This window comes from Callorhinus ursinus, unplaced genomic scaffold (assembly GCF_003265705.2).
Source record: "Callorhinus ursinus isolate GAN/ISIS: 27379988/994484 unplaced genomic scaffold, GSC_fseal_2.0 scaffold13, whole genome shotgun sequence".
Lineage (NCBI taxonomy): Eukaryota > Metazoa > Chordata > Mammalia > Carnivora > Otariidae > Callorhinus > Callorhinus ursinus.
The window spans coordinates 14,155,378-14,168,654 of NW_027397075.1; the positions used below are offsets into that span (position 1 = coordinate 14,155,378).

The following is a 13,277-nucleotide window of genomic DNA, read 5'->3' on the forward strand; positions in this document are numbered from 1 at the left end:
CAGGGCTTCCTCACTTGGGGGAACCCTGGCGCCAACTATTCACAGGTAGACACTGAGCATCTACTGTGTGTTGGGAACACTTCCTGATCCGTGTGGGGCGCCTCTCCCATCCAGACACAGGGAACCTCACACAAGGTCATCCTCCCCCCGACCCACCGCCCTCACTAAGTGTACCAAGTGCACCATCCCTTCCAGCTGCTGGCAGGACCTTGTCCATAACCACCTCCTCTCTTGTTACAGACCGTTCCACCCTTCCCACGATGCCGGCTCAGTCCCTACAACTCACAGGGGATGTGAAGGCAAACAGATGTGGCAGAGCTCCACTTTGGAGTCACCTGAGTTTAAACCCAACTCTGCATTGTCCAGCTAGTGACTCTCTGTGGCTCAGTCTCCTCATCCATGAATGGGGACACTAACAGTCCCTGCCTCTTGGGGCTGTCCTGTCATTCAGACAAAGTAATGCAGGTAAGGAGCAGTGCTTGGTGCCTAGATGCTTACTGAGTGCCCAGGAAGCCAAAGCACCTGGGCAGGTATCGGACAAGCTGGCCCATGGCTGGGCAGCAGCCACCCTTCCCACTCTGGCCAGTGTACCGTATACACTGGATGCTTCTGGGTGGTTGAAAAAGAGTTTGTGATCTGTCAAATCCAGTTCTTCCCAGAGTCAGCTCCACCACCACAACGAAGTGGGAAGACACAGGGAGGAAGGTTCCCCTCGTGGGTAGTGAGTACATCAGGCAGGAACATTCTGCACGCCCTGCCCTTGTGGGCCATGGCCCTTCCAACGTCCTCCAGGAGTTCCCTGGGCCAGGAGAGACCAACAGAAACAAGCTGTGCGTAAATAATCAGGGCGCTAAGGTCACTGACTTTACCTCATGGGCTTGGGGGTGGGGGTGGGGGTGGGGCCGAGCAGACTTTATGGAGACCTGGGGCCCAAGAGAAGAGCAGCGGTTTGACACCCTGTGTTATTGACAATGCTCCCAAACTGGAAACAACACACTGTCCCTCGACTGGAAAACAGACACAGAGAGGTGTATTCTTACAACCGCCCACATGACAATGAAAACACACACACACGCAGAAGGATGGATTTCACAGACGTTATGTTGATCCGCAGAAGCAAGACCCATGGTTGTTCGATCCCGTTGGCGAGACCATCTGGACCGGCAGAGGCGTCTGCGACTCACTCTATGGTGACAGGAGTCAGGGACGTGGCTGGGGGAGGGGGGTCGCTAGTGCCTGGAGGAGGATTGTGAGGGAACTTTCTGGAGCGACGGAAAGATTCTCCAGCTTGACCTGGGTTGTGTTTACACAGGCGTACGGGTATGTAAAAATTCCATCAAGCTGCACACTAAAGACTGACGCACTTTTCTGCGTGTTACGCCTCAATAAAAGTTAACCGTGATACCTAATAATGATGACGGTAAGAGCTGGGTTCTACGCTGCGTCTCCTTAGACCCTAATCCCGCCGCCTGTAATTACCTGTTCACGTGACCACGAAAGCGCTCCCACCGCCTGTAATTACCTATTCACGCGACCACTAAGGCGATTCCCATCGCCTTATAATTACGGGTCCACGTGACCACCAAGGCAGTGCCACCGCCTGGTCATTACTAAGGCACCGGAAACAGGGTTTCTGCAAAGGGCTGGAACTGGGAACGCGAGCCCTGCCGGGAAGGAGCCCCGGGCGGGCACTCAGCACCGGCCTTACTCGGTCACGCGCTAGCGCCGTGTCCGCCGCGTGTCCCGGGCGGCGAACACGGCCCGGCGCCGCCCAGGCATAGGTGCGGACGTGACTCCGGCCCCAGGGCGACAGCGGCTCCCCACCCCGCCTACCCCCACGTCCTGCCGCGCTCCTCGCCGCGGAGAAGCCAGCCAATCCGCAGCCGGACCGGCCCGGGGTCACTGCATTAAGGGCCTCCGTCACCTAAGCTGACCACGCGCCACCAATGGGCGAGCCGCCCTGAGGCCGCCAATGAGCAGCAGCCTTACGTCCTGCGCCGGCTCTGGGCTACTTCGCAGCGTTTCCGCAGTGAACGCTCCACTCCGAATGCCGGTTGGCTCCCTGCCAGCCAATCACCGGGGTGCCCCAGGCCCGGCAGCCAATGGTCGCCCGCCTCCCCGCGCCGGGCCGCGACGGTTGGCGCTGAGCTCCCGCAGCCCGCGGGAGGCGTGGGCGGATTGGCGCAGGCAGCGTCCAATGGGTGGCGCGCGCGAGGAGCGGGGCCAATGAGCGCGCCGGGGGCGGTGCGGGCGCGGCGGCGGGCGGCTGCAAGGAGCGGCCGGTGGTGGCGGCGGCTGCGGCGGCGGCGGCGGCCGGTGGCGGCGGCGGCCATGGCGGCGGCGGAGGCCGGCGGTGACGACGCCCGCTGCGTGAGGCTGAGCGCCGAGCGGGCCCAGGCGCTGCTGGCCGACGTGGACACGCTGCTGTTCGACTGCGACGGCGTGCTGTGGCGCGGCGAGACGGCCGTGCCCGGCGCGCCCGAGGCCCTGTCGGCGCTGCGGGCCCGCGGCAAGCGCCTCGGTTTCATCACCAACAACAGCAGCAAGACCCGCGAGGCCTACGCCGAGAAGCTGCGGCGCCTGGGCTTCGGCGGCCCCCCGGGGCCCGGCGCCGGCCTCGAGGTCTTCGGCACGGCCTACTGCACCGCGCTCTACCTACGCCAGCGCCTGGCGGGCGCACCGGCCCCCAAGGCCTACGTGCTGGGCAGCGAAGCCCTGGCCACCGAGCTGGAGGCCGTGGGCGTCGCCAGCGTGGGCGTGGGGCCCGAGCCGCTGCTGGGTGACAGCCCCGGCGCCTGGCTGGACGCGCCGCTCGATCCAGACGTGCGCGCCGTCGTGGTGGGCTTTGACCCACACTTCAGCTACATGAAGCTCACCAAGGCGGTGCGCTACCTGCAGCAGCCCGGCTGCTTGCTCGTGGGCACCAACATGGACAACCGGCTCCCGCTCGAGAACGGCCGCTTCATCGCGGGTCCGTGCGGCCCGGGGACGCGGGGGTGGGGGCGGGCCGCGGGCCCCTCCTGTCCTCTGACCCCGGGTGCTCTCCCCCCCCTCCCTCCCCTACCTCTCCGCCCCGCAGGTACCGGCTGTCTGGTCCGAGCCGTGGAGATGGCCACCCAGCGCCAGGCCGACATCATAGGGAAGCCCAGCCGCTTCATATTCGACTGCGTGTCCCAGGAGTACGGCATCAACCCAGAGCGCACCGTCATGGTGGGAGACCGCCTGGACACGGACATCCTCCTGGGCGTCACCTGTGGCCTGAAGACCATCCTGACCCTCACCGGCGTTTCCACTCTAGGGGATGTGAAGAGTAATCAGGAAAGTGACTGCATGTCTAAGAAGAAAATGGTCCCTGACTTCTATGTTGACAGCATAGCTGACCTTCTGCCTGCCCTTCAAGGTTAAAGATTTAGTGTCTTTAATCTCCAGAATAAAATGAATTGAAAACCACTTACCCAAATTAATAGGTGGGGCTTAAGCATCTGCTCAGCTAGGTGGCTTCAAAGAGTATGTGTGGAGTCAAGTAAAGGCACTAGTTGTTAACCTTGTAAGTAAACGTTTGGGGGGTGATATTGTTTACAGATGCTTCTATTTGAAGATGCACTTTTGAACCTGGAGGGCATTGTGGGGGTCCTGGGCATTGGATGCCATTGACAAGAACAGGCTTAGCATCTGTCCAGGATACAGGTAACCTCAGGGTGGTTACCCAGCCTGCTGATGGGACCGAGGCAGGTCTAGGGATGTTAGATGTTTTATTGAAGATTGCATTCAGGGATCGGGCCCCCCCTTACAGGCCAAAGGGGAGGACGGTCTGATGATTTTGACTGTTGTGAGAAACTTGTACAAACAGACCCAGGGCCCATTGGTGCGGTCATCTGCTGATGAGCCTGCTGTAGCATCCCAGCCCCTCACCTGCAGGGTGGGAGTGGAGGACAGCGCTGCTCCCAAGTGCTGTCTCCCTGTCCTTGGGGTGCAGGGTGCTGACCTCACCACCACCACCCCACACTTACTTAAAAACCACTTTGATGTCACAATCAAGTGTCTGTTCGATTTCAGATACCCAGGGCTGCCACACCTCATTCGTGGTCACGGAGTTCTGTAAACTCAGTTCAGCTAAGCCTCAGCTTTCTCAAATGTGCATTTAAATCCAGCTGATTTGGACCGAGCATATTCTTAGCTGAGCGGCCAAGAGGGTGTGGATGCCTTTGCTGAACTCTGGGCAGCTGTGCAGAGAGCTCAGAGTAGTGTCGGTACCAAAAATTATTTTTTTAAACTTTTGAACAACTTTGTCAAACGGTGGAATTGAATCTTAAGTGTGTTAATTAATAGCTGTGCTCTGTCTCGTAGGGAAAATCCCACCGAAGAAGTCTGCGTGCCCCACAGCCAGCAGCACGGCTAAAGGCATGTGCTGGCCAAGGAATGCCTGTTGCCTTGGGCGCCCTCTGGGTGGGGGAGGAAAGAGGTGTCCCCAAGAACAGGAAATCCTTTTACAAAACATCCAGTCTCTTCCTGTTTTCCTCCCGTACCCTCAGTTGGGGTGGGAGTTAGATGCCAGTGGCCCTTGAGGCCACTTCCTTTGGGTCTGGAGTTCCTTGTCGGAGGCCAGCGGGAAAACTGGCAGGGTCCACCTGCTAGCTGAGGGCTCTTGGCAGAGCGTCCCGGCCTTTTCTCCCTGTTTCCTAAGTTGCTGACCTGATAAGCAGACCGTCCAGCCGCACTTGTAGGGTAGGGCCTGGGAAGCTGTTCCTTTTGGCAGACTCCTTCCCAGCGCCTCACTCTGTACCCAGTGGCATTTCCCACAAGCTTCTCTCCTAGCCCCGGGGTGACTCCTTCCCTTTTTCTCAAAGTACTCATAGCAATAAACGGTGTCTGAACCCACAGCTCTTCTGAGGCCCGGGGTGTCTGGGGTTTGGACTCTGCTGTGGGGCAACGCGAGGGCAGCCAGCGCCTGTGAGGTTGGTGGTGCTGACGTTGGCTCTGCGAGGTCGGCTCAAGGTGGGTCTGGATATTGAGCAGGCCTGTCAGGGCGTTGTCACCCACACCAGGAGCACGCAGCAGGTGCGGCAAGCAGCAACACCTCTCCTGCCGGGCAGCAACCTGGGAGCCCACATGCACCCCATCTCTGCCCCCCATTGCACTGTGTGAACCGAAATGCATATTAAAGTCTCAAATCCGCGCTGACTCTGGCATTCTTTGCCCCTGTTTTGATAGCAGCTTTTGCTGAGACGCTACAGCTGCCTAGCATGGGGCGGGGGGTGCATCTGAGAAGGCGGCATTCTGGGATTCATTCCAGAGCTGGGATGCTGACCACCACGATGCCACTGCATCCCAGGCCCATTACACAGAGGGCTGGGTTCCGAAGAACCAGTAAGACGGTGGCACAAAGGAGAGCAAGAACAGGAGAGGGCCACAGGGGGAAGGGGGTGCAGAACATGCACGTCCTGCGAGCTGCCAGTGCCAGAGGGAGCCCTGACACAAAATCCACAGCATCAAGAAGTCAGAGGTGCAAGCTAGGAGCAGAGGAGGCCATCCTGGGCAGGGGAGGGGCGGGCTGACCTGACGGACTGTCCCAGGGCATGTGGATATTCCAGTCAGCTGCCAGGAAGCTGTCCTGCTCTCAGTCCCGCTTGCTGCGGACTGCCCATCAGCCCGTCCCGTCTGAGGGGCTGGCAAGTGGCCGGGGGTGCAGGGGATGGAAGGACAAAGGCAGCATGCACTCATACTAATCACTCAGGAAACGCATTTATTTTTTAAAGATTTTATTTATTTGAAAGAGCACATGAGAGGGGGAGGGTCAGAGGGAGAAGCAGACTCCCCGCCGAGCAGGGAGCCCAGTGCGGGACTCGATCCCGGGACTCCAGGATCATGACCTGAGCCGAAGGCAGTTGCTTAACCAATGGAGCCACCCAGGTGCCCGGGAAACACATTTATTGATGGGCTGCCAGGGGCTGAGCTCTGGGACTCCAGAAATAGCTCAAGACACTGGAACAGCCTCTAGAGGAAAATGGAAGTCTGTCCCCAAACAGACTCTCTAAAGTCGCCCTGCCCGGGGCCTGGGCTACCCTCCGTGCCAATCCGTGGGACTCGATTTCCTTGACAGCCGTGCTCTTCACCCTTTCGGGCCCCCACACTCCCTGGTCTGCACAGGCTGGGTGTCGGGAGAGCCAGGCACTGTGACAGGCAACCCCCACCCCAAGCAGGGGGGGCGTCCTGGCTCCAACCCTGGTATCAGGTGGCCAGGCTGGTGGGAAGCAGTGGGGTCAGGAGAGGAGGGAGCTGGGACGGTTCTTTGGCTCATCACAGGTGTACTAAGGTTTCCCTAGCTGACTCCAAGGGGCGGCAGACAATCCGCACATTGTCACCAGGGCTGCAGCATGGAGCAGAGGCACTGCTGTGAGGACAGCCCCGGGCCTGGGCCTGTCCAGGTGAGTGCCTCCAACCACCCAGCGCCCCCTCCCAGGACAGACACCCAGGGCATGCCTGCGCAGGGGACAGGAGTGCAGGGCCCACCTGGCACACCTCAGCCCCTGCCTTCCTGAGCCAGCCTGCTCCCTGGTCTCTGCTTTAGGCCCCACGGACTGCAGTGCGCCCCCAGGTGAAGGCCAAGCCTGGCCCTGGGGGCTGCAGAGCCCCTGGCCTGCTGCTGCTGGCACTGGCCGCTGCTGGGGCCGTGGCTGGCGGGCTTCTTGGCTTCACTCACAGTCCTCCCAAGGTGAGCTCCTCTGGGGACCTGGCCAGGGCCACAGACAGTGGGAAGGGGAAGGGAAGGCCAGCACCTCCCAGCCCTCCACTGAAGCCAGGGCTCAAAGCAGTGGCAGGAGGACCAGAGGGGTGGGGGGGGTCGGAAACCTCGCAGTAGAACTTGGGGGGTGGGTGGGTCGGGGGCTGTCCCAGCCTGCCCAGCTAAGCTCTAGCTCCCCGATCTCAGCCTCTGCTGCAGATGCTCCGTCTGACCCTCCCAAGCCCCGGGGCACCCCGATCCAACCAAACTGCTCAGGTGGATGCGGCCAGGAACGTGGCAACCATCTGGGTGACCTCGGCTCAGAGCAACCGCAGCTGGGCAGTGCTGTTCGATGGGCAGAGTGTGAGTGGGCTGGGGGTGTGGCCAGCATCCGAGGATGTTGGCGTGGCCCTGCCTCACCTGCCTGCCTCCCCAGGGCTGCGTCTGTTACCGGCCCTTGGAACACCCGGCCTGCTTCCTCCGCCCGATGGAGCCCCGAGATCGCGAGACCCTGCAGCTGCTGGTGAACATGTCCAGGGTAAGCAGCCCCATGCGGCCAGGCTCCCCAGGCCAGGGGACAGACAAAGGGTCCTGTGTACGGCCCAGGCCTGGGGCGGGCTGCAGCTCTGGTTTCAAGGAACAGAAGGCCTGTCTTCCCTTGACCGAGGCTGCTGACAAGAGTAGAGGGTGGTGCTGGCAGTGGGCCAGACGTCCAGGGATGCACAGGCCCTGCCCCAATCCGGACAGTGCCAGTGCCCCTGTGCCGTGGCCCACCAGAGCCTTCTGTGCAGGGTCAAGGGCCTCCCGGCCCCAGCCAGGACACCCACTCTGCCCAGGAGCTGCTGGTAGTGCAGGGGGGCCATGAGGTGGACCCTGCCCAGGTGGGGGATTCCGTGCGGCACCTCTGCACGAACACACCCATTTACTGGGCCCGTCGAGCACAGGGTAAGTCGGGGTGGTATCATGAGGCCTGGGCTCCTGCAGAACAGTCTGGGGAGAAGGGGGAGGAGCCCTCTGGGGTTCACGGAGGCCCCTTCCCCCAGGGCCCTGGAGGCAGCGGCTGATCTACCTATGCATCGACATCTGCTTCCCCAGCAACATCTGCGTGTCGGTCTGCTTTTATTACCTCCCAGACTAAGTTCAAAGCCTGGCCAGTCCCCCAGGCCAGCCCCGTCACCAGTCACAGAGGGTGGCTGCCGGCAGGAGCTAATAAACCCTCCACCTGGCCGTAACGGTGTTCTCTGTGACTTCGGGACATAAAATGGGCAGAGTGGGGCAGGGGAGCACTGGCTTGGGGTTGGGCACCAGCCTGGGACCTCCAGGCCCTGTGGATCTGGAATTTCTGGAATAAGTGAAGGTTAGCTCAAGTAGGCTTCTGAGCCTCGTCACATCCACATAAGCAACTGGGAGCTGAGAGAATCCCAGGGCATACTAGCCTGGCCAGTCTAAGCCGGCCGAGGGAGCCAGGGTAGGCCAGGCAGTTCCAGCTGGCCAGGCTAGTAGAGGCTAGCCCATGGAGGTTCACTCTGACCTGGGCAGCTGGGCAGACCTAGTCCGCAGGTGCTCCTTGGACAGCCACCTGAAATCCCAGGGGAGCACGGGCTAGCCCAGCACGCTGTCGTTGAAGGCCAAGCAGACGACAGCTTTCTGGTGGCCGCCATACTCTCTCTTGATCTCTCCCGTCTCCACACACCACAGCCGGGCCAGGTTGTCAGAGGAAGCTGCAGGGAGGGGTGGAGGCAGCAGCTCAGGGCGCAGCCCCAGGCCAGGCCCCACCGGAGGCTGGTTCCCAGGCAGCAGGAGTGCAGGCAGCTGCGGCAGGAACCGGGCTGGCAGCGTGGGGTGGGGGTGGGGGTGGGGGTGCTCACCGGTGACGATGTACTGCGAGTCTCCCGAGAAGGCACAGCCCCACATCCAGCCGCGGGAGGACTCTCCCGGGTTGCTGCTCTTGATGCTGAGCTCTGTCATCAGGGAGAAGTTGGATGTCCTCCAAATCTTGCACGTCTGGTCAGCCGAGCAGGTGGCGAGAAGCCTAGGCATGGGCGTGAGTGCGGTGTGGGTGCCATCAGCAGCCATGCCCACACTGCACCCCTTTGCCGTGCAAGGGCTCCAGCCTCCCGGCCCCGTACGCACGTAGAGTCGGGGCTGAAGCGGCACTGCAAGGCGTAGCGGGTGTGCGCTGGGATCTTGGTCTTGGGGATAAGCTGTGTCACCTCGTCACCAATGCCCCCCGTCAGGTTCCAGACGTAGCAATTCCCCTGCGATTGGAGGGGAGTCATGGGACACCTGAGCCTTCAGTCGGACATGCGGGGAAGAAGGCCCTGGTGGCCAGACCTGGATCCAGGGGCAGCCGTCCCACATGGGGCTGCACACCGGGATCTGGAGGCCAGGGACGTGTGACAGGCACAGCGGGTCCGGGCTGCGGGGAGCACTAGGCAGGCTGAGAGCAGGAGGCCTTCATGCAGAAAGCTGCCGGTCAGCGGGAGCATGCAGAACAAGATGGAGGCAGGGCATGTCAGTGGGACCAGCGGAGGGCAGTGTGGGGACGCCACGGGACCAGCAATTCGTTGAGGGGTAAGGGACGTCGAAGGGGAGAAAATGAGGCCGGGCGGGAGAGTGGGGCCACCCCGCAGTGTACTGGGGCCACGGCAAGGAGCCAGGGCACCACAGGGTTTGTGCAGGGAATGGTGGGGTCGGGCAGGCACCACAGAAGTCTGTGCTGGCGGCTGAGGGAGTGTGGTGTGTGGGTGGAGGGTGTCATTGAGGAGGGAGGGCAGCCACAGGGAGACTACAGCCGCTGTGTGGGGAGAGGAGGCAAACTTGGGCCCGGAGGAGCCAGGGAGGAGAAGAAAGTCGACACTTGAGAAGTTCTGGAGGTGGGAGTGATGCTCGCTGGCTAAGCTATGGCAGTAGTGAGAGGGGGCGTCAGGAGCAACACCCCGCTTTCTGGCTTTGCTGGCTGGGGTGGAGCTGGAGCCCAGGATGAGGAAGCAGGCCCAGGGGGGAGGGGAGGAGCATCTGGGGAAAGCCACGTGCCGGGAATCAGGAAGATCAGGGACCGGGTGCTGAGCTGGCCTCCCCCGGTGCACTCACACCCCGGACTCACGGTGCTGTTGACGGCTGCCATGTAGCTGGCATCGGGGTCAATGTGGGCCGACGTGATGGAGACCTCAGGCTCAGGTATCAGCTGCTCATTGTGGTCAGTTTTCAAGTCCCAGATGTGGATGGCGCCGCTCTGGTCACCCACAATGAGCTCCGCCTGGGGTGCAGGGGAGGTGAGGGAGGGCGAGTCCCCTGCCCTCCAAAGCCCCACGGTGCCCAGCCCTGTGAGTGCGCCTCACCTGGTTGGGGTGCAGGCACACACAATTAATGGGTGCATTCACCTGGAAGATGCGCTGACACTGCAGGTTCCGGGACCTTTGGGATGGACACATACGCTCTACTGGACGCTGCTGGCGCCCCCAGACGCTCTTTCCCCTGCTGGTAGCAGCAGCCTTACAAGAGACCCAAGGGAGATTCGGCCCCCCCCAGGGGCAGCCCCTCGCCCCGGGTGGGACTCACTCTGATGCCATTCACTCTCCAGAGCTCCCTGTGGTATCAGGCTGAGGCTGGGCTCCTCCGTGTGTGGCTTCACCCCTGCCCTATCCTGCTTTCGTCACCGCCCTCAATAAATCACCCACACAGAAAACCCCGTCTCAGCCTCTGCCTGGAGGGCCCTGGCCTGAGACAGTCCCCGCCTGGCCCCCCACCCCCACACACCCGGCAACAGGCCCCTCCTGCCCAGTGCCACACACCTGAGGTCCCAGATCCGGGCCGTGCAGTCCTCCCCACCCGTGTACATCCAGCGGCCGTCCTCATGGAAGCCCACGGACGCAATGTTCTTGTTGACCCCGTCATAGCTGATGATGGGGTTGGGGTTGTTGGAGCTGAGATCATACATGCGAATGTGCTGGTAACCTAGGGGCACACGCTAAACTGAAGGGTGGCTGTGCCCAGGCGGGCCCACCAGAGATCAGGGGTCGGGTTGAGGGTACAGGTACCTGCAGCAGCGATCATGCTGCGGTCAGGCGTGATCTCCAGTGCGTTCACCTGCTAGGTCTGTTGAGGAGGATGAACAGAGCACTCGAGGCCCCCACCATCTGGCTCGGCTGCTGCATCCTTTCCAGCCCAGGCACCCGTTCCTTTGCCCAGGCTGTTACCCACCCCGCATCCTTCCCAGTACGGCCCTCCCCACCTCCCCACTGGAGGATACAGAGTCCTGATGCTGCACCGTGCGGGTGCAGATCCCACTGTGCGCCTGCCAGAACCGCACTGTGTGGTCGTAGCCTGCAGTGGCCAAGATCACCGGGTCACTGCCCACCGTGCCGGGGGACGTGTTCATGGTGTGGAAGAAGGCTCGGGCCTGCACAGGAGGCGACTTCTGAAAGGCAAGGGTCAAAGGTCAGAGCATCTGCAGAGGAGAGGAGTGTGCAGTATTTACGAAATACTCTCTAGGCCCACTCGGTGTTAAGAGATAGGCATTATCATTCCCATTTTAGAGAGGTGGAAACTGAGGCTTAGAGGTTCAGGGGACGCATGACAACCTGCGGACAGCTCCGAACTCCAAGGCGCGTGTTCCGTTCCCCGCTCCACGGACCCGGCCGGGACGCCCCCCCACCCGCAGCCGGCAGGGGGCAGTCACGCCCGGGGCGCCGCTCTGCCGCAGGGGCGGGCCGCGCATGCGCAGGGCCGCGGAACGGCCGGAGAGGAGAGCCTACTGCAGCGGCTGCGCATGCGTAGCAGGCCGGCGGCTAAGCTTGATGGGAGGGGGCGCCCTCTGGCCGGACCCTCCGGCTCCCTGGTGCTCCGCCGACAGCCCTGACTCCGTCCCGCTGGGCCAGCTTCCCCCAGGCACGCTCTCCCGGCCACTCAGAGGCCGCTTTCTGGCCCTCGTCCCGCGGCCACCGTACCTTACATGCGGCTCTGCGCTCCGCCGCGGCCCAGGACGGCGAGCGGAGCCAGAGCGAATCGATAGAGGCCGCGGCCGAGCGTAGAGTTATCGATGGGCCCTTAAGGCGACACCACGGGACTTACGCGGTGGTGGGGGGGCGAGACCAATGTTCTGGGGCGGGAGGAGCCAGTAGAGGCCTCCATGATGCCTGGCCGCAGCCTTCTCCCCACTTGGGCCCCGCACCCTTCAGACGGCTACCCATTTTCCAGGCTTGGTCCCGAGGCGGGGCCACTCCAGCCCCTCTCCTCCGTCTCCTACCCCCCGCCCCTGGCTAGGATGCACACGTAAGTTGGAGGACGCTCGCCCACTTAACATTTGAATTTCAAGTAAGCAACGATAATTAAAAAAAAACAACAACTTTTTTTTTGGTATAAGTATGTCCCATGAGATATACTTATCCTAAAAAGTCACTCGTTGCCTATGGGGAATTCACATGTAACTGGGCGTTCTATAGTTTTATTTGCTAGACATGGCAATCCTAGTCTGGGTCCTTTCAGTCCTCTTCAGCTCTGGCCTGCCCCGCTTGTCCGCCCACTCAGCCTCAGTGACCCCTCCAAAACTGGGGTCCCTCATGCCTCCGGTTCCATTCAGCACTCCCACACTCCAGGCACTGTGGCCTCAGCTCCCCCGTGGTTTCTTCCTGCCACGCTTACAAACGCAGCTACACACCCCCTTTCCTTCCTCTGGCTCCTTGGCCAAGGCCACAAACCCTCAGGACGCCCCCAGGCCCTGGGTCCCAGGAACCTTCCGCATCTCCCTCCTTCCTTCCCCTCAGCCCAACCTCCCCCTCCAGCAGGCCCTCTGCGCCGTTCTCACCACCTCTCTGATTCCGGCGTCCTCACTTCTCACTCACCCCTCAGCCCACTGTCATCTTGTGCCCCCAGCGCTCCAGTGAAAATATTACAAGGTCACTGATGGTCTCACACTGACAAACCCGATGCATACTTGTCCTTCTGCGTCTTGACACATCTGCACAGTGCTTGACAGCGCTGCTCCTGGAAGCTCCCCTTGCCCCTCAGCTTCCTGCCAGTCTTTCTCTGCCTTCGCCTAGTGGCTGGTCCCCTCCACAGTTCTGGTCTCTGCACGCCACTCACCCTGAGGGGCTCGTCCGTGCTCTGGGACTTCCAATGCCACCCCTGTTCGGGGGCCTTGCACCCTGTCTCCAGCTCAGATCCGCCTCCCTGGTAGACTTGTCCCTTGAACTCTCCACACAGCTCCACATCCCATGGCCAAAACAGTCCATCATGGACCTCCCCCAAACGGCTTCCCCTTCTTTGTGCCAAGAGGCGTCCATCACCCCCTCTGCCAGAGTGACCTCCTACCCTGCCTCCCTACCCCCACTTTTGCCCCCATCCAGGCTGCCCTTCACATTGCAGAGTGGTCCATTATTTTTATTTTATTTTTTTTTAAGATTTTATTTATTTAAGAGAGAGACACAGCGAGAGCGGGAACACAAGCTGGGGGAGTGGGAGAGGGAGAAGCAGGCTTCCCGCTGAGCAGGGAGCCCGATGCAGGGCTCAATCCCAGGATCCTGGGATCATGACCTGAGCCGAAGGCAGTCGCTTA

The 13,277-nt window shown here is 61.4% G+C and overlaps 3 protein-coding genes across 7 annotated transcripts; 2 read left to right on the plus strand and 1 right to left on the minus strand.

The window, feature by feature from the left end:
• Window positions 1-2,286: 2,286 nt before the first annotated feature.
• Window positions 2,287-5,181, plus strand: PGP (phosphoglycolate phosphatase). Its single transcript, XM_025877266.2, has 2 exons — window positions 2,287-2,971; window positions 3,080-5,181. The coding sequence occupies exons 1-2, from the start codon at window positions 2,332-2,334 to the stop codon at window positions 3,403-3,405; spliced, it is 966 nt and encodes a 321-aa protein (XP_025733051.1). The 5' UTR covers window positions 2,287-2,331; the 3' UTR covers window positions 3,406-5,181.
• A 1,193-nt stretch (window positions 5,182-6,374) lies between these two features.
• Window positions 6,375-7,862, plus strand: BRICD5 (BRICHOS domain containing 5). Its single transcript, XM_025877106.2, has 6 exons — window positions 6,375-6,425; window positions 6,569-6,712; window positions 6,929-7,084; window positions 7,158-7,259; window positions 7,513-7,666; window positions 7,765-7,862. Exons 1-6 carry the CDS (start codon window positions 6,375-6,377, stop codon window positions 7,857-7,859), a joined length of 702 nt encoding a protein of 233 aa, XP_025732891.1. The 3' UTR covers window positions 7,860-7,862.
• A 35-nt stretch (window positions 7,863-7,897) lies between these two features.
• MLST8 (MTOR associated protein, LST8 homolog) lies at window positions 7,898-11,699 on the minus strand. Of its 5 annotated transcripts, none has more exons than XM_025877147.2 (9): window positions 11,671-11,699; window positions 10,974-11,141; window positions 10,762-10,810; window positions 10,516-10,678; window positions 10,063-10,138; window positions 9,828-9,980; window positions 8,855-8,979; window positions 8,590-8,753; window positions 7,898-8,442 (listed from the first exon to the last, which is right to left on the minus strand). In XM_025877147.2, exons 2-9 carry the CDS (start codon window positions 11,100-11,102, stop codon window positions 8,324-8,326), a joined length of 978 nt encoding a protein of 325 aa, XP_025732932.1. In that variant the 5' UTR covers window positions 11,103-11,141; window positions 11,671-11,699; the 3' UTR covers window positions 7,898-8,323. The 5 variants fall into 5 exon arrangements, with proteins under 5 accessions (XP_025732932.1, XP_073755763.1, XP_025732930.1 ...); XM_073899662.1 differs by having other exon boundaries at window positions 10,063-10,198; XM_025877145.2 differs by having other exon boundaries at window positions 10,762-10,813.
• Window positions 11,700-13,277: the final 1,578 nt, after the last annotated feature.